At 36.1% G+C, this 20,126-nt stretch overlaps 2 protein-coding genes across 6 annotated transcripts in view; one reads left to right on the plus strand and one right to left on the minus strand.

Moving 5' to 3' along the window:
• dnm2a (dynamin 2a) overlaps nt 1-4,174 on the minus strand; it is a 116,789-nt gene extending 112,615 nt beyond the window's left edge. For all 4 annotated transcript variants that reach the window (XM_061982096.1, XM_061982095.1, XM_061982094.1 and 1 more), the window contains exon 1: nt 3,731-4,174. In XM_061982096.1, coding sequence (XP_061838080.1) covers nt 3,731-3,891 — 161 coding nt within the window. In that variant the 5' untranslated portion in view covers nt 3,892-4,174. The remainder of the gene's footprint in view (nt 1-3,730) is intronic.
• Nucleotides 4,175-4,349: 175 nt separating this feature from the next.
• The window catches only part of qtrt1 (queuine tRNA-ribosyltransferase 1), a 42,142-nt gene continuing 26,365 nt past the window's right edge, over nt 4,350-20,126 (plus strand). The window contains exon 1 of one of the 2 annotated variants that reach the window (XM_061982279.2): nt 4,350-4,478. In XM_061982279.2, coding sequence (XP_061838263.1) covers nt 4,386-4,478 — 93 coding nt within the window. In that variant the 5' untranslated portion in view covers nt 4,350-4,385. Of the gene's footprint in view, nt 4,479-12,983; nt 13,287-20,126 lie in introns of those variants that run through there. The other variant, XM_061982277.2, reaches the window with a different exon arrangement.

A 20,126-nucleotide genomic window follows, 5' to 3' on the forward strand; every position in this document is an offset into this window, starting at 1 on the left:
TTGCCCCTGCAGACGTGAGACGGGAAGTTTCCAAACGAGTAGAGTTCACAAAAGCTACCAGCGACGAACGCCACCTCCTACATGGACGTGAACCCTCAGCCCAACGTCTGAAGTCAAGGAGAAGCTTCCTCAGCAACGTCCAGCCCCTAACAACATCTCGGGAAGAAACCAGACTCCAGCTATGGACACAAAGACTAGAGAAAGACCCCCTCCAGTCCTATTGACATGGGAATCCCCCCGGGTCGGAAACACCATAGGTCCAGTTTAAGACACTAAACCGCCTGAGAACAGGAACGGGGCGATCAAAAGCTGCTATGGCTAGATGGGGCTACAAAACCGGCCCAACCACCTGCGAATGCGGAGGAGAGGACCATACGATGCAGCACTGCCTTGTCTGTCCTCTGCTACCCAACCAGTGCAGCTTAAAAGATCTCGCAGAGTTCAACGAGGGACGGTGTGGCGCGGTTGGGAGAGTGGCCGTGCTAGCAACCTGAGGGTTTCTGGTTCAATCCCCAACTTCTACCAACCTCGTCACCATCCGTGTGTCTTTGAGCAAGACACTTCACCCTTGCTCCTGATGGGTGGTGGTTAGGGCCTTGCATGGCAGCTCCCGCCATCAGTGTGTGAATGGGTGAATGTGGAAATAGTGTCAAAGCGCTTTGAGTACCTTGAAGGTAGAAAAGCGCTATGCAAGTATAACCCATTTATCATTTACGACAATGCAAAATAAATGGGAAGCTGTCATATGCCTGCTCAGTGGCCTAGTGGTTAGAGTGTCTGCACTGAGGTCGGTAGGTCGTGAGTTCATACCAAAGACTATAAAAATGGGACACGTTGCCTCCCTGCTTGGCACTCAGCATCAAGGGGTGGAATTGGGGGTTAAATCACCAAAATGATTCTCGGGCGGGGCCACCGCTGCTGCTCACTGCTCACTCTCACCTCCCAGTGGGTGAGGGTGATGGGTCAAATGCAGAGGATGAAATCATTGGAACTTTAACTTATAACCACATGTTCGCAGAGTTCAAAGTCAATGCAAAAAAAATGGGAAGCTGTCATATACCTGTTCAGTGGTTTAGTGGTTAGAGCAGGCCGGGGCAATTATTTTGACTCGGGGCCCACATTTCGAGGAAGAAAATGTGTCTGGGGGCCGGTATATCTATTTTTAGGAACACTAACACAAAACCTCACAATAATGTCTAATTGAATGCTAAAAACGTTATGACAGACCGCCTTAAAAAACTATGGAATTTTATTTTTTTCTATGAACGATAAAACACTGAATAATGACAAAATATGAAAGTCACCCCCCCTTTCGATCGACATCATTTACAATCAAGTGAAACGCGACAAAAATGCAACAAACAGTGAAATATGAACGCGAAGTGTACAAAATAAACCCACCTATAAACTGATCCATCACTAAGCTTTAGAACTTTGTTGTGAAAAGCTCCTTCCTCATCTGTGGAAACGCTCCCCGCCCACACTGTTTGGTGCCTTGTCTGAGCTGCTGTGACGTAGATGACCATAGTAACTAATTAGATGACCATAGTAACTAATTAGATGACCATAGTAACTGGTATATCATCCATAAGCCCAGATTCCAAGCATTGAAATACTTAGTATAGTTCAGGGGTCGGCAACCTTTACCAGTCAAAGAGCCATTTTGACCAGTTTCACAAATTATAGAAAACAATGGGAGCCGCAAACATTTTTGAAATTGTAAATGAAATAACACTGAATATAAAAAAAAAATTTTTTTGCTTTGTGCTATGTATAAACCAGGGGTCTCAGACACGCTGCCCACACCTTTATATGGATTTTGTCAGCTGGTGCGGCAGCAACCACACAGGTTACACTGACGGTGGCGGTATAAAAAAAAACTTTAACACTCTTACTAATAATGCGCCACACTGTGAACCCACACCAAACAAGAATGACAAACACATTTCGGGAGAACATCTGCACCGTAACACAACATAAACACAACAGGACAAATACCCAGAATCCCATGCAGCCCTATCTCTTCCGGGATACATTATACAAGCCCTTAATATAGTTTAAAGGGTGAAAATCGGTGAATATTAATCCCGGGAGTTTTCAGCGAGAGGCACTGAAATCCGGAAGTCTCACGGGACAATTGGGGGGTTCAGCAAGTAAGCTGCTGAGCCGCATCAGAGTGATCAAAGAGCCGCATGCGGCTCCGGAGCCGCGGGTTGCCGACCCCTGGTATAATTGAAGACTTACAGTCATTTGAAAACATGAGTGCACATCAGGGCCGGCCCGTGGCATAGGCCGTATAGGCAAATGCTAAGGGCGCCGTCCATCAGGGGGCGCCACGCCAGTGCCACAAATGTTGGAGAAAAAAAAAAAGTTGCTACTATTATTTCTAAATACAAAAAATAATCCCACGTTAATTAAAATGCAAAGTAAAGCCTATATAATAGAAATATTATATGGCGGACCTTCGCCCAGTGCGCCCCCCCCCTTCCCGTATCAAGACTCTTTTTGGACGTCACCACATCAAAAAATCAACACAAGATGTCAAAACGGCCAAAACTGTCAGGTGCCCAGGGAAGAAAAAAGAGAAAAGAAGAGGAGGAGAAACGAGAAAAAGACAGAGGTAGCAGGTAGGTAACGTTAGCCTACATGAAATTATTTGTCTGTTACAGAATGATAGTAACCTGGCTTTTTAGCATTAAGCTAATGTTACATGATTCGGCAATTGCTAATCAATAAATAGCTAGTTCTGTTTTAACGTCGGGTTAATATTGTGGAGGGGGCTAAATTGTTATGGAAAATAATAATGTAACGTTAGGTAATTACAGTACTCCCACCTTACATTCCTCAGGGACATTTGTATTAGATCTTTTAAGCAGGTATTTTTTGTTTACATTGTTATTGCCTTCTGGTTAGCTAATGTTTGCCCTGCAGGTAATAGTCACTTTTCCACCCATTAGGTATAGTTGTAAGCCTAGTTGTTAAAGTGCACATCATTAATGTTAATTAAGCAATATGTATGTAAAAAATATTGTATTTCATATATTAATTTTTTATTTTTTGCATTCATTTATTTATTCATATTTTTTTTTATCTTGTTAACTATTCTGATTGTTAATTTGCTTTCTTTAAGTAAAAAAAAGGTCAAAGACAAAGCTATTTGGTTTCTTGTGAGTATATACAGTTCACTGCCGATGTGGGGGGGCGCCATCTAAAATCTTGCCTAGGGCGCCAGATTGGTTAGGGCCGGGCCTGGTGCACATCATAATGTCAGCTACACTTTCCATCTTAAAAATCTAAAAAAATTATTTGGGGATGTCCGGCGGGCCAGACTGAAAAGCTTAACGGGCCGCATGTGGCCCCCAGGCCTGGGTTAGAGTGTCCGCCCTGAGGTCTGTACGTCGTGAGTTCGAACCCCGGCCGAGTCATACCAAAGACTATAAAAATGGGAGCCACTACCTCCCTGCTTGGCACTCAGCATCAAGGGTTGGAATTGGGGGGTTAAATCGCCAATATGATTCCTGAGCGTGGCCACCGCTGCTGCTCACTGCTCACCTCCCAGGGGGTGAACAAGGGTGATGGGTCAAATGCAGAGGATAAAATCATTGGAACTTTAACTTATAACCACATGCTTCAAAGACACAAAATAAGAAGAAGATATGAATTTAAGAAGAAAAAAAGTGTTGTTTAGTTGTAGATATTTACAGTCAAATGTGTAACATTGTTAGCTTACCTGCCCACGAAATTCTCCAACACGGAGCTCTTCCCGGCACTCTGCCCGCCGACCACGGCGATCTGAGGAAGGTCCAAGTTGCAGCTCTGCCCGATGGAGCTGAAGGCGTCCTGGAGCTTGTTGATGAGGGGAATCAGGTCTTCCATGCCCCGGTTCCCCATGGCTTCTCCGGCCCGGCTGAGGCTCCACACAAGCGGCTAGAAAAAGAGTCAAGCGGAGGCTAACGTTAGCTAGCCCGCGTAGATGAGTGTCGACGGGAGTGGTGACGCGACTATCAAAGGGCGGAGAGTTACGGTAAACACCGACGCGGTGTGAATTCACACCGAAAACATGTCGCGTTTTTGGAAGAAGTGGAGCCGAGGCGGACGGGGGGGGAAAAAGTCGCAAACAAAACTTCTTCTCCACAAACACTATCCGGTCAGCGGGGACGCGACATCCGATAGAAACCGGTAAGTCAGGCTCCGCCTCTGAGCTGTAAAACTCGGGCATCTATTGGCTGATCGCGCTGTCACTCTTACTAAAGCGCCCTCTGATTGGCCTTAATAACGGAAAGTCTACTCGTTCTCGATTGGTCGGAAGAACCGGTCAAACCCTCTTCTGCGTCACGTGATCAAACCAACATGGCCGCATAATAAGTCCAGTAGTATTTTCCATAATGATTAATGAAGTGGTTAATGAAGTGGAAGGGTTAGTGTTTGCTAATGAGGTAGAAATACAAATCATATCGAAAAGAAGATTCAAAAAGGTGGTAAGTAATGTTCAAGAAGGGTGGAAAAAAAAAGTTTAAAGTAGCAATGATTGTCACACACACTCGGTGTGGTGAGATTATCCTCTGCATTTGACCCATGGGGGGGTGAGGGGAGCCGTGAGCAGCAGTGGTGGCCGCGCCCGGGAATCATTTTTGGTACAGCTGGGGGTTTAAGATTCTCTGTTGGAAAGACTAAAAGTTGTGAATTTTACAAAGAGGGAAAGTTCAAAACGAGCTCCAAATTAAACTCTATGGAAGAAATATAGAAAAAGGTACAAATGTTTAAATATTTGGGAATATGGTTTGATAAATATATGAATAGGTCTAATCGTAAGGGGGGACCCTTACACAAAAATTTAAAAAACGTTTTTTGCTTCAACAACACAATACTGGTCCTGTAGTTGTAGGAGATGTATCAAAACGTTATCAGGACTGCCGACAAAACCCAAAAAAGGCAGAAAATGCATATTTTTTTAAAAATGTGTTTGCTAAAATGTCATAAAACCCAAAAAATTCAAAAACTGTTTTGCTTCAACTGCTAAATACTGGCCTTAGAGGAGCCTCCACTGCCGGATGCACTTTAACGTCATGCCCAGGACACTATCTGTCTATTACCTGACACCTGACATGTTAGCTACCTCTCTTTCTTTATAATGTTTATTTTCTGCTGGATCTACTCTCTATTTTATACTGCAGCTGTTACATATACTGTAATATTGTACATGGTAATTGTTATATATTGTATATATGATATAAACATAATATAATATAATATATCAGTATATATCATATACTGTAAATATTACATATATGTTATATTTTAAATTGCTACTATTATTTTCTAGGTAAAAAAAATTTTCAAGGTAAAATTTTTTTTTTCAAGGTTAAAAATGATTTTCAAGGTAAAAAAGATTTTCTAGGTAAAAAATTTTTTTCAAGGTTAAAAATGATTTTCAAGGTAAAAAAAAATTTTCAAGGTAAAAAAAATGTTTAAGGTAAAAAAATATTTTTCAAGGTAACTTTTTTTTTTCAATGTAAAAAATAATTTTCTAGGTAAAAAATGATTTTCAAGGTAAAAAAATGATTTTCTAGGTAAAAAATGATTTTCAAGGTAAAAATAAATTTTCAAGGTATACTTTTTTTCAAGGTAAACATTTTTTTTCAAGTTAAAATTTTTTTTTCAAGGTAAAAAATGATTTTCAAGGTAAAAAATTATTTTCAAGGTAAAAAATTATTTTCAGGGTAAAAAATGATTTTCAAGGTAAAAATAAACGTTCAAGGTATATATTTTTTTCAAGGTAAAAAATGATTTTCAAGGTAAAAAAATGTTTTAAGGTAAAAAAAATGTTTCAAGGTAAAAATGATTTTCAAGGTAAAAAATGATTTTCAAGGTAAAAAATGATTTTCAGGTAACATTTTTTTTCAAAGTTAAAAATGATTTTCAAGGTAAAAAATGATTTTCAGGGTATTTTTTTTAAGGTAAAAAATGATTTTCAAGGTAAAAAATGATTTTCGAGGTAAAAAATGATTTTCAAGGAAAAAATGATTTTCAAGGAAAAAATGATTTTCAAGGTAAACATTTTTTGTCAAGGAAAAAATGATTTTCAAGGTACATTTTTTTTGTCAAGGTTAAAAATGATTTTCAAGGAAAAAAATGATTTTTAAGGAAAAAATTATTTTCAAGGAAAAAATTATTTTCAAGGTAACATTTTTTTGTCAAGGAAAAAATTATTTTCAAGGTACATTTTTTTTGTCAAGGTTAAAAATGATTTTCAAGGTAAAAAATGATTTTCAAGGTAAACATTTTTTTCAAGGTTAAAAATGATTTTCAAGGTAAAAAATGATTTTCAAGGTAAAAAATGATTTTCAGGGTAAAAAATTATTTTCAAGGTATATTTGTTTTTCAAGATAAAAAAATGATTTTCAAGGGAAAAAATGATTTTCAAGGTAAAAATGATTTTCAAGGTAAAAAAAAATGTTCAAGGTAAAAAAAATTTTTCAAGGTAAAAAATGATTTTCAAGGTAAAAAAAAAATTTCAAGGTAAAATTTTTTTTTCAAGGTAAAAAATGATTTTCAAGGTAACATTTTTTTTTCAAGGTAAAAAATCTTTTCAAGGTAAAAAATGATTTTCAAGGTAAAAAATGATTTTCAAGGTAAAAAAAATGTTTAAGGTAAAAAAAAATTTCAAGGTAACATTTTTTTTCAATGTAAAAAATGATTTTCAAGGTAAAAAATGATTTTCATGGTAAAAAATGTTTTTCAAGGTAAATTTTTTTTTCAAGGTAAAAAATGATTTTCAAGGTAAAAAATGATTTTCAAGGTAAAAAAAAATTTTCAAGGTAAAATTTTTTTTTCCAACGTAAAAAATGATTTTCAAGGTAAAAAATGATTTTCAAGGTAAAAAAAATTTTTCAAGGTAACATTTTTTTTTCAAGGTTAAAAATGATTTCAAGGTTAAAAATGATTTTCAAGGTAAAAAATTATTTTCAAGGTAAAAAAAATTTTGAAGGTAAAAAAAAATTTTCAAGGTAAAAAAAACATTTTCATGGTAAAAAAAAATTTTCAAGGTAACATTTTTTTTTCAAGGTAAAAAATGATTTTCAAGGTAAAAAATGATTTTCAAGGTAAAAAAATATTTTTAAGGTAAAAAAAAAATTTCAAGGTAAAATGTTTTTTTCAAGGTAAAAAATGATTTTCAAGGTAAAAAATGATTTTCAAGGTAAAAAATGATTTTCAAGGTAAAAAAAAATGTTCAAGGTAACATTTTTTTTTCAAGGTAAAAAATGATTTTCAAGGTAAAAAAAAATGTTCAAGGTAACTTTTTTTTTTCAAGGTAAAAATGATTTTCAAGGTAAAAAATGATTTTCAAGGTAAAAAAATTTTTTCAAGGTAACATTTTTTTTTCAAGGTTAAAAATGATTTTCAAGGTTAAATTTTTTTTTTCAAGGTAAATGATTTTCAAGGTAAAAAAAATTTTTCAAGATAAAAATTTTTTTTCAAGGTAAATGATTTTCAAGGTAAAAAAAAATGTTAAGGTAAAAAAAAATTTTCAAGGTAAAAAATCTTTTCAATGTAAAAAATGATTTTCAAGGTAAAAAATGATTTTCAAGGTAAAAAAAATGTTTAAGGTAAAACATTTTTTTCAAGGTAACATTTTTTTTCAATGTAAAAAATGATTTTCAAGGTAAAAAATGATTTTCATGGTAAAAAAAATTTTTCAAGGTAAAAAATTTTTTTCAAGGTAAAAAAATATTTTTAAGGTAAAAAATGATTTTCAAGGTAAAAAAATATTTTTAAGGTAAAAAAAAATTTCAAGGTAAAAAATGATTTTCAAGGTAAAAAAAAATTTTCAAGGTAACATTTTTTTTCAAGGTAAAAAATGATTTTCAAGGTAAAAAATGATTTTCAAGGTAAAAAAAAATTTTCAAGGTAACTTTTTTTCAAGGTTAAAAATGATTTTCAAGGTTAAAAGTGATTTTCAAGGTAAAGAATGATTTTCAAGGTAAAAGAAATTTTTAAGGTAAAAAATATTTTTCAAAGTAAAATTTTTTTTTCAAGGTTAAAAATGAATTTCAAGGTAAAAAATTATTTTCAAGGTAAAAAAAATGTTTCAAGGTAAAACATTTTTTTCAAGGTAAAAAATGATTTTCAAGGTAAGAAATGATTTTCAAGGTAAAATATGAATTTCAAAGTAAAAAAAAATTTTCAAGGTTAATTTTTTTTTCAAGGTAAAAAATGATTTTCAAGGTAAAAAAAATTTTTCAAGGTAAAAAATGATTTTCAAGGAAAAAATGATTTTCATGGTAAATTTTTTTTTCAAGGTTAAAAATGATTTTCAAGGTTAAAAATGATTTTCAAGGTAAAACATTATTTTCAAGGTAAAAAATGATTTTCAAGGTAAATTTTTTTTTCAAGGTTAAAAATGATTTTCAAGGTAAAAAAAAATGATTTTCAAGTTAAAAAAAAATTTTCAAGGTAAAATTTTTTTTTCAAGGTAAAATTTTTTTTTTCAAGGTAAAAAATGATTTTCAAAGTAAAAAATGATTTTCAAGGTAAAAAAAATTTTTCAAGGTAAAAAAAATTTTTCAAGGTAAAATTTTTTTTTTAAGGTAAAAAATGATTTTCAAGGTAAAAAATGATTTTCAAGGTAAAAAATGATTTTCAAGGTATATATTATTTTCAAGGTAAAAAATGATTTTCAAGGTATATATTTTTTTCAAGGTAAAAAATTATTTTGAAGGTAAAAAAAAATTTTAAGGTAAAAAAAAATTTTCAAGGTAAATTTTTTTTTTTCAAGGTTAAAAATGATTTTCAAGGTAAAAAATGATTTTCAAGGTAAAAAAAATTTTTCAAGGTTAATTTTTTTTTTCAAGGTAAAAAATTATTTTCAAGGTAAATAATGATTTTCAAGGTAAAAAAAATTTTTCAAGGTAAATTTTTTTTTCAAGGTAAAAAATGATTTTCAAGGTAAAAAAAAATGTTAAGCTAAAAAACACATTTTCAAGGTAAAAAATTTTTTTCAAGGTAAAAAATGATTTTCAAGGTAAATTTTTTTTTTCAAGGTTAAAAATGATTTTCAAGGTAAAACATTATTTTCAAGGTAAAAAATGATTTTCAAGGTAAATTTTTTTTTCAAGGTTAAAAATGATTTTCAAGGTAAAAAAAATGATTTTCAAGTTAAAAAAAAATTTTCAAGGTAAAATTTTTTTTTCAAGGTAAAATTTTTTTTTTCAAGGTAAAAAATGATTTTCAAAGTAAAAAATGATTTTCAAGGTAAAAAAAAATTTTCAAGGTAAAAAAAATTTTTCAAGGTAAAATTTTTTTTTTAAGGTAAAAAATGATTTTGAAGGTAAAAAATGATTTTGAAGGTAAAAAATGATTTTCAAGGTATATATTTTTTTCAAGGTAAAAAATGATTTTCAAGGTATATATTTTTTTCAAGGTAAAAAATTATTTTGAAGGTAAAAAAAAATTTTAAGGTAAAAAAATTTTTCAAGGTAAAAATTTTTTTCAAGGTAAAAAATGATTTTCAAGGTAAAAAATGATTTTCAAGGTAAAAAATGATTTTCAAGGTAAATTTTTTTTTCAAGGTTAAAAATGATTTTCAAGGTAAAAAATGATTTTCAAGGTAAAAAAAATGTTTAAGGTAAAAAAAAATTTTCAAGGTAAATTTTTTTTTTTTTCAAGGTTAAAAATGATTTTCAAGGTAAAAAATGATTTTCAAGGTAAAAAAAATTTTTCAAGGTAAATTTTTTTTTTCAAGGTAAAAAATGATTTTCAAGGTAAATAATGATTTTCAAGGTAAAAAAAAATTTTCAAGGTAAATTTTTTTTTCAAGGTAAAAAATGATTTTCAAGGTAAAAAAAAATGTTAAGCTAAAAAACACATTTTCAAGGTAAACATTTTTTTTCAAGGTAAAAAATGATTTTCAAGGAAAAAAATTATTTTCAAGGTAAAAAATGATTTTGTCAATAACTGTACATTTTTAGTGTATTTTATGCCTGCATTATCCTTTCCATCCTTTGTAACTGAGCTACTGTGTGGAACAATTTCCCTTGTGGATCATTAAAGTGTGTCTAAGTCTAAGTCTAAGTCTAATTAGAAAGTCCAGAGGAGGCAATAGAAATAGGAAGGAAACAGATATTATTACTAGAATGAGATAAGGACATACATATCTAAATAATTCATTGATAGGGAAACATAATACATGATTGTTGCCATCAGATAGTAAGTGTAGGACATGTTTTAATACATTGTAGGAAATACAATAGAGAAAGGGAAATAAGTTTGCGAAAGAGAAGATTAGGTTAGAAGTGGAAGATATTTTAGGATTGATTGATTGATTGAAACTTTTATTAGTAGATTGCACAGTACAGTACATATTCCCTACAATTGACCACTAGATGGTAACACCCCAATAAGTTTTTCAACTTGTTTAAGTCGGGGTCCACGTTAACCAATTCATGCTAAATTGCATTGGATTGCACTCAGAAAACATAGGTTACAAAGTATTATACTGGTATACATATTTAAAAAAAGACAGGGTTAAATGCAGTGACCTGCAGTCACTAGAGGCAGGTGAGGCAGGGCCTCACCTGCCATCATGGAAAGAAAAAAAATGTAAAATGAAAAAAATATATATTAAATTGTTAAATGTATCCAGTGATTATACTATAAAGTTATTTTCCATTTAACTTCACCAGTTTTAGATTATTTTTATTCAAAATCGCTGAATTTTCACATTTGCCGTTCAAATACTGAGAAGAGACGGTGAACAGCAGCCAGTCGAGGCACGTCACTCAGTGCCTCAACATGGACGGACTCGGCTAACTGCTGGCCTGCTGTGCAGTGAGACTGTATTGCTATATGAATTATATTATACATTTCCATAGTTTAGTTAGCTGAGGTATATAATGTACAGTGTATTTTGTCAACAACTGTATGTGTGTAAAGTATTTCTTGTGCTGAGCGATCATAAAACGGCTGCAAAAGACGCACCCTCGCCGTAGAATGCACGGCAACCCCTGACGGGAGTGTTATATCAACTAAAGCCCACACTTAAACTTTCCACGTGCAAGATTGAATCTATTTAAAAAAGTTATTTCATAAGAAGCCAAAAAGTGCAAAAACAATAATGTTCGTGTTGGAGGAGTTGTGAATGACTGCAGGGCCACAACATTAGGTACACCTTCAGACTGCAGGTGTACCTAATTCACAACTCCTCCAACACGAACATTATTGTTTTTGCACTTTTTGGCTTCTTATTAAATAACTTTTGTAACCTATTTTCATGGGCTTTCCTCTTTGTGATGTTAAGTTCCTGTTATGCGCTGTTATACAGTATATGCCTCGAGCTCTTATTTTGAAGGCGCTAAGAGCGGAAGTGATGTCACATTGCGGAGGTTTTTGAAAGAAGGTAAATAAAGTGGTCCTCGTGTAAACTGGAGCCTCCGTGTTTGTTATTTTGTAGTTTCATACAGTATAGGCGACATTTATAAACCCTCGGTTACACTTTTTTAAATAGATTCAATCTTGCACGTGGAAAGTTGAAGTGAGGGCTTTAGTTGATATAACACTCTCGTCAGGGGGTGCATTAATCCAGCACAACAGCGGCGCATTTATAAGTAAAGGTAAGACCATAATAACGTTTTTTTATTAAATGTGCTTTTTTGTGTGCTACAGTTTGTATGTGTAAAGTTAAAGTTAAGTTAAAGTACCAATGATTGTCACACACACACTAGGTGTGGTGAAATTTGTCCTCTGCATTTGACCCAACCCCTTGTTCACCCCCTGGGAGGTGAGGGGAGCAGTGGGCAGCAGCGGCGCCGCGCCCGGGAATCATCTTTGATGATTTAACCCCCAATTCCAACCCTTGATGCTGAGTGCCAAGCAGGGAAGAATGCTGGTATGAGCTTTTAAACATAACCCGTTAACTGCTGCCAATCAAATGGTGAATAAGATACTGGATCTGGAAACAGAGTGGACCGACACCAGCAGATGACATGGCACCCCAAACCATCACCCAACCATGCAAATTTTGCATTTCCTTTGGAAATCGAGGTCCCAGAGTCTGGAGGAAGACAGGAGAGGCACAGGATCCACATTGCCTGAAGTCTAGTGTAAAGTTTCCACCATCAGTGATGGTTTGGGGTGCCATGTCATCTGCTGGTGTCGGTCCACTCTGTTTCCTGAGATCCAGGGTCAACGCAGCCGTCTACCAGCAAGTTTTAGAGCACTTCATGCTTCCTGCTGCTGACCTGCTCTATGGAGATGGAGATTTCAAGTTCCAACAGGACTTGGCGCCTGCACACAGCGCAAAATCTACCCGTGCCTGGTTTACGGACCATGGTATTTCTGTTCTAAATTGGCCCGCCAACTCCCCTGACCTTAGCCCCATAGAAAATCTGTGGGGTATTGTGAAAAGGAAGATGCAGAATGCCAGACCCAAAAACGCAGAAGAGTTGAAGGCCACTATCAGAGCAACCTGGGCTCTCATAACACCTGAGCAGTGCCAGAAACTCATCGACTCCATGCCACGCCGCATTAACGCAGTAATTGAGGCAAAAGGAGCTCCAACCAAGTATTGAGTATTGTACATGCTCATATTTTTCATTTTCATACTTTTCAGTTGGCCAACATTTCTAAAAATCCCATTTTTGTATTAGCCTTAAGTAATATTCTAATTTTGTGACACACGGAATTTTGGATTTTCATTTGTTGCCACTTCAAATCATCAAAATTAAATGAAATAAACATTTGAATGCATCAGTCTGTGTGCAATGAATAAATATAATGTACAAGTTACACCTTTTGAATGCAATTACTGAAATAAATCAAGTTTTTCAAAATATTCTAATTTACTGGCTTTTACCTGTAGAGTAGGGTTCCACCTCGGTCCACACTCCATGTCAATAGATGGCGCTAATGTGCACTAAACGGTTGCTCGCCAACTGCCATTAAACCAAAGAAGAAGAAGTTTTCTAGTTTTCGATTGGTCGGAAGAGCCGGTCACGCCCACTTCTGCGTCACGTGATCAAACCAACATGGAGACGCTGTCGAGCGCGGCATGTTTTGTCAGAAAAAGTCTGTCGGCCGCCGCGTCGCCTTTGACTCTGCACGTCGTGGCGGAGTGTCCGGTGACCAAAGCCAGGGCTTGCGACTTGAAACTGCCGCACTGCACCGTCAGCACGCCGGTGTTCATGCCGGTGGGGACCCAGGGGACCATGAAGGGGATCACCGCGGACCAGCTCGATGCCCTCGGCTGTCACATATGTCTGGGAAACACCTACCACCTGGGCATGAGGCCGGTAAGATATGTCCATAGTGGATCTAACATAATAGTGTGAGAGTCCAGTCCATAGTGGATCTAACATAATAGTGTGAGAGTCCAGTCCATAGTGGATCTAACATAATAGTGAGAGTCCAGTCCATAGTGGATCTAACATAATAGTGTGAGAGTCCAGTCCATAGTGGATCTAACATAATAGTGTGAGAGTCCAGTCCATAGTGGATCTAACATAATAGTGAGAGTCCAGTCCATAGTAGATCTAACATAATAGTGTGAGAGTCCAGTCCATAGTGGATCTAACATAATAGTGAGAGTCCAGTCCATAGTAGATCTAACATAATAGTGTGAGAGTCCAGTCCATAGTGGATCTAACATAATAGTGTGAGAGTCCAGTCCATAGTGGATCTAACATAATAGTGAGAGTCCAGTCCATAGTGGATCTAACATAATAGTGTGAGAGTCCAGTCCATAGTGGATCTAACATAATAGTGTGAGAGTCCAGTCCATAGTGGATCTAACATAATAGTGAGAGTCCAGTCCATAGTGGATCTAACATAATAGTGTGAGAGTCCAGTCCATAGTGGATCTAACATAATAGTGTGAGAGTCCAGTCCATAGTGGATCTAACATAATAGTGTGAGAGTCCAGTCCATAGTGGATCTAACATAATAGTGTGATAGTGCAGTCCATAGTGGATAAAAAATAATAGTGTGAGAGTCCAGTCCATAGTGGATCCAACATAATAGTGTGAGAGTCCAGTCCATAGTGGATCTAACATAATAGTGAGAGTCCAGTCCATAGTGGATCTAACATAATAGTAGTGAGAGTCCAGTCCATAGTGGATCTAACATAATAGTGTGAGAGTCCAGTCCATAGTGGATCTAACATAATAGTAGTGAGAGTCCAGTCCATAGTGGATCTAACATAATAGTGTGAGAGTCCAGTCCATAGTGGATCTAACATAATAGTGTGAGAGTCCAGTCCATTGTGGATCTAACATAATAGTGAGAGAGTCCAGTCCATAGTGGATCTAACATAATAGTGTGAGAGTCCAGTCCATAGTGGATCTAACATAATAGTGTGAGAGTCCAGTCCATAGTGGATCTAACATAATAGTGAGAGTCCAGTCCATAGTGGATCTAACATAATAGTGTGAGAGTCCAGTCCATAGTGGATCTAACATAATAGTGTGAGAGTCCAGTCCATAGTGGATCTAACATAATAGAGTGAGAGTCCAGTCCATAGTGGATCTAACATAATAGTGAGAGTCCAGTCCATAGTGGATCTAACATAATAGTGTGAGAGTCCAGTCCATAGTAGATCTAACATAATAGTGTGAGAGTCCAGTCCATAGTGGATCTAACATAATAGTGTGAGAGTCCAGTCCAAAAAAACATAGATTTCTCCAGTGAACAATCTTGTGCTCAATGACAATATTATTATTTCACAAAAAAGAAAATACAATTTAATTAATAAAATAAATATAAAAACATATCTCAAAAGGATAATGGAAGAAGTATACACTTTTTGAACCCCCCCCTTTTTTGTTTTAAATAGTTACTCAAACTAATATCCAGTTTCCTCTGAACCACATTGTATCACATTCATCTGGATCCACATAACCTAATTTGCCCAAAACACTGTGCTTACAATTCTCAATATATCATCATAAGTAAGTCGTATAAGTCATTCATACTCACATTCATAATAAGCCTCGACCTCACTATACCCAACCAAAATATTACATTTGTACAATTTCTTAAAAGTCTCAATGTTTGAAGAGTGTTTGAGTTCATCACTCAGGCTGTTCCATACTTTCACCCCACAGACTGAGACACAAAAACTTTTCCTTGTGCTAAAGTGCTAAAGTGTGTTTATATTTTGCCGTTCCTCTGAGGTTCTTCCCCACATCCCTTTCTCTGAATAAACCTTGAATATTTGCAGGCAATTGATAACTTCTTGCTTTAAACATAATAAGCCCTGTCAAATATAAGGCTGCAGCTAACGATTATTTTTCTATCGATTAATCTATAGATTATTTTTCCTTTTTACCGATTATTTTTTTATTTAAAATGAAGATGAAAAAATAAATTTAGGCCAGTTTTTTCAAAAGGCATGACTTATTTACAAAAATTTAAGTATGGCCACTCAGTCAACATTGACAACAACATGACAAAATATTCTGTAACAATGTAAACATTTAAAACTTTTAACATTTAACAAAATTAAAAGTAGCTTATTTGATTTTTAATGTGCAAATATAAAAGTAAACATCCAGTGCAAATCTTAATATTCTGCAATAGTATAAGCATTTCAAAAGTAAAAGTATTGCTTATTTTGCTTTAAAATGTGCAAAAATAAAGATAAACATCCAATACAAAAAAGTGCAAAACGAAATATTCTGTAACAGTGTAAACATTTCAACAAAAGTACAAGTATTGCTTATTTTGCTTAATAACACAACAATGATAGTATGATTAAAGTGAAAGTTAATTGTTGGTTTGTACATAGTATATGTAACTGTTAATGTTGTAAAAGGTATTTGCACAACTAATTAACGTTAGCGTTAAAGAGGAGCGCGTCTTTGTAAACACTGAACAGGCACGCCAAACGCGCCTCTCAGAGCGAAACGGTGTTTTAGTTTATGAATTTACAACGCAGATACAAATGACACATTCATGTTTTTGTGTAATGATGACAACGTATACTCACGCGGACGATTGACTAGTTGATGGTGATGGCAAGAACGCTGTCGGGTGTTTTCTTTTCAAATGTTCCTTCATAGCCGTTGTGCTGCTATGATAGGCCATTTCCGCTCGACACAGTGTGCATACACCAACTGTCAAGTGTTTTGCTTTTTTCGCTGTGCTTATCCCACACTTGAAGGGATGTACCAATGCTGAATGTGGCTTCTGGATTTCACTCAAAAGACCAGACCGTAGTTACTTTTTCCTTTTATTTTATTTTAGTTTGCAACAGTTTTTCCAACGAAGAAACAGCTTCTTTTTTCTTCTTTAGTCTTTTTAGCAGTCTTTAGCAGTGTTAGTAGACTTTAGTAGACTTTAGCTGTCATTAGCTGTCTTTAGTGGCCTTTAATAGCCTTTAGTAGCCTTTAGCTTCTTTAGTAGGTGAAAAACCTTTAAGGACAAAACACCACAAGATTAACATGCTGTAAAAAATCAATCAATTATCAATCCCATAATTTACAATTATTAATTAGGCTATCAAACTCTTAACCATTAAACAAGTGCAAGGTAATGGACACATCTTTTCCCTTTAAGTTAAAACAGATTTTAAATAAATTGTCTCAACATAAATGCACCAAGATACATATAAAATACATTTAAACCCAGAAACACAATAGATGAATTCAGCAGAAAACCCAATATGCAAATACATAAATACCTAACCAATTAACCACCTATTTAGATACATATTTAAAATCCATATTCAATATAAATATATTATTAATTTAGCAGTGAAACACTCAATCTTAAACGCTGTCTACTGGTAGAAAAATGCCCCTTTTTCTGTGCCCTCACCAGCAGCCAATGATCCAACACAGTTAAATCCAACACTTGAAGTTGAGCGACTTCACCCTCCTGATGAAGCAAACTGCTCCAACATTTATCAAACTAAGCAAAGAATATCAACACTAAACAACAGTTACACAAAACACCGTGTGTATTTAGCCTCCAGACTAAGCACGCTACATGCACACAACCCCCCCCCCCCCAAAACTCACCAGCGCAACAGGTGCGCCACACCCACAAAGAGAAGTAAAGTGCAATCTTACCGGCTGTCCGTTCAGCTTTTGGTTTTGGTACACTTTTGGCACAACTCTGGGTTTTCTGTAATGAACTAAACCTTTTTCCACTCTGCGCTGGCGTCTTTTGTACTCCTTGATTTGACACAGCGGTCTAATTACCGGGCTCGCGCACCAGCAGATGAGACGGGAGCGCGCTGCGTTATGCCTGCGCGTGAACGTACCGTATTTTCCGCACTATAAGGCGCACCTAAAAACCACAAATTTTCTCAAAAGCTGACAGTGCGCCTTATAACCCGGTGCGCTTTATATATGGATTAATATTAAGATTCATTTTCATAAAGTTTCGGTCTCGCAACTACGGTAAACAGCCGCCATCTTTTTTCCCCGTAGAAGAGGAAGTGCTTCTTCTTCTACGCAAGCAACCGCCAAGGTAAGCACCCGCCCCCATAGAACAGGAAGCGCTTCTTCTTCTACTGTAAGCAACCACCCGCCCGCGTAGAAGAAGAAGAAGGGCGCGAATATTACGTTTCATTTCCTTTGTGTGTTTACATCTGTAAAGACCACAAAATGGCTCCTACTAAGCGACAGGGATCCGGTTCATGAAAAGATGCAATCTCTCCATCCGCACACGGATTACTATTTCACAGCAACTGCCTAAAGACTTTCAAGAAAAGCTGGCTACTTTCCGTGCATATTGTAAAAACAAGATAGCTGAAAAAAAGATCCGGCCAGAGAACATTATCAACATGGACGAGGTTCCACTGACTTTTGATATTCCTGTGAACCGCACTGTGGATACAACGGGAGCACGTACGGTGAATATTCGCACCACAGGGAATGAGAAGTCATCCTTCACTGTGGTTCTAGCTTGCCATGCTAATGGCCAGAAACTTCCACCCATGGTGATATTCAAAAGGAAGACCTTGCCAAAAGAGACCTTTCCAGCCGGCGTCATCATGAAAGCTAACTCGAAGGGATGGATGAAGAAAAGATGAGCGAGTGGTTAAGGGAAGTTTAAGTTTACGCGAAGAGGCCGGGTGGCTTTTTTCACGCAGCTCCGTCCATGTTGATATACGACTCCATGCGCGCCCACATCACGCTGGTTTTTAATATATTATTAAAGTTTGACTGACCTATCTGACTGTTTTTTTGACATTCCTTTAGCGCAGTTAGATGCGGCTTATAACACGGGGCGGCTTATAGGTGGACAAAGTTTTGAAATATGCCGTTCATTGAAGGCGCGGCTTATAACCCAGGGCGGCTTATGGTGCGGAAAATACGGTAAACTGATCGGCTCTGATCATATAAGCCGACTAGCCGAAATAATGCCGAATTATATACATTTCCTGGGGTTGCCTAGGTGAATAGGGTTGCGGATGTGCTCTAAGATAAAATATAATTGTATTAAGTGGGGTTCGGCTGGTTGCTAAACAGCCACGGTTGCGAGCTCGCGCTTCAGCTGACGAGACAGCTGTTCACCGCTACAACATTATTAGGCCGTTTATTGAAATACTCCCACACTTTTGACGACTTTTGGCGTGCTTTTTTCCCCCTCGCTCGCACCGCTCGCATCGTCTGCTTTGCGCTCCGCCATGACGGTAGTGTGACGTAAATATGCGACGCGTCGACGCACAAAAACGGCGTCGACGTATTTATGTAACCGATGACGTCGACTACGTCGACGCGTCGTTTCAGCCTTAATCATAAGTAAGTCGTATAAGTCATTCATACTCACATTCATAATAAGCCTCGACCTCACTATACCCAATCAAAATATTACATTTGTACAATTTCTTAAAATGCTCAATGTTTGAAGAGTGTTTGAGTTCATCACTCAGGCTGCTCCATACTTTCACCCCACAGACTGAGACACAAAAACTTTTCCTTGTGCTAAAGTGCTAAAGTGTGCTCTTTGAAGCCCACATTATGCATACCTGCCAACTACTCCGGTTTTCCCGTAATTAGTACGGTTTTCATCAACCTACGGTTGCAGTGATAAAAAATACGTTTTTTCATTAATTAAAAAAAAATTTTTTTTTTAAAGTTTTATTCACGAAAGCACGTAACAACAATGACAATCGACACTGCTTCCCGTAACTTCCTATCGAGCCATTCCGAATGCCATGCGCGAGGCTATTTATAGCACCGCTGCCAAGCACGAGGCACCAGTTGCCATTGTTTCCAAACGAGCGAACGATCATGGAATCAGCCGGAGAAAAATTGCAAACGAGTCTTAAACCGAAAAGAAAACTGCAGTCATTCCGTGAAGAATATTCAAAAGCCTATCCGGGAATAATTATCCGTTCCAAAAAGGGTGAAAACTAGGCGAATTGCACCTTGTGCAGACAAGATTTTTCGATCGGACACGGAGGAATTAGCGATGTAAAAGACCACGTTGGGACAAAAAAACACAAGTCTAATGCCGTTGTTGTACCGAAATCTGTTACCCATCGGAATTTGTAACTCCAGGGGGCGATGTTCCCATGACGTTTGTTTGATGGTTAAACGGCAAGCCCAAAGAGGAGGAGAAGAAGAACGTTTGCGTAAATGGCGTAAACTATCCTTAATGCTGAAACGTCAGTTGTCAGAATTTCAGCATTAATAATAACAATGGACTCATACTATAATGAAAGTAAGTCATTGATTTCCAGAATATGTGTCATTTATTAATGCTGAAATTCTGACAACTGACGTTTCAGCATTAAGGATAGTTTACGCCATTTACGCAAGCGTTCTTCTCCTCCTCTTTGGGCTTGCCGTTTAACCATCAAACAAACGCCATGGGAACATCGCCCCCTGGAGTTACAAATTCCGATGGGTAACAGATTTCGGTACAAGTGGAAAACTTTCAACGTTTTTCGTCGCCCAAACAGATTCTTTGGATGTGATAAATGCCGAAGTTTTATTTACGGAGGCAATAATTGAGCAAACAAAAAGGTAATGACACCAATGTTATCTATTGGAATTGTTTAGTACTGTTATACTGTTAAAAGTGTTTATACTATTTATGCTTTCAAGTCCAAGTTGAAGAAATCTTGTTAAATGTTGACAGCATAACTACCAAAATACAGAAGTATGTCCTTAATATTT

The sequence above is a fragment of the Nerophis lumbriciformis genome, linkage group LG24 (assembly GCF_033978685.3).
Source record: "Nerophis lumbriciformis linkage group LG24, RoL_Nlum_v2.1, whole genome shotgun sequence".
In the NCBI taxonomy this organism is placed as follows: Eukaryota; Metazoa; Chordata; class Actinopteri; order Syngnathiformes; family Syngnathidae; genus Nerophis; species Nerophis lumbriciformis.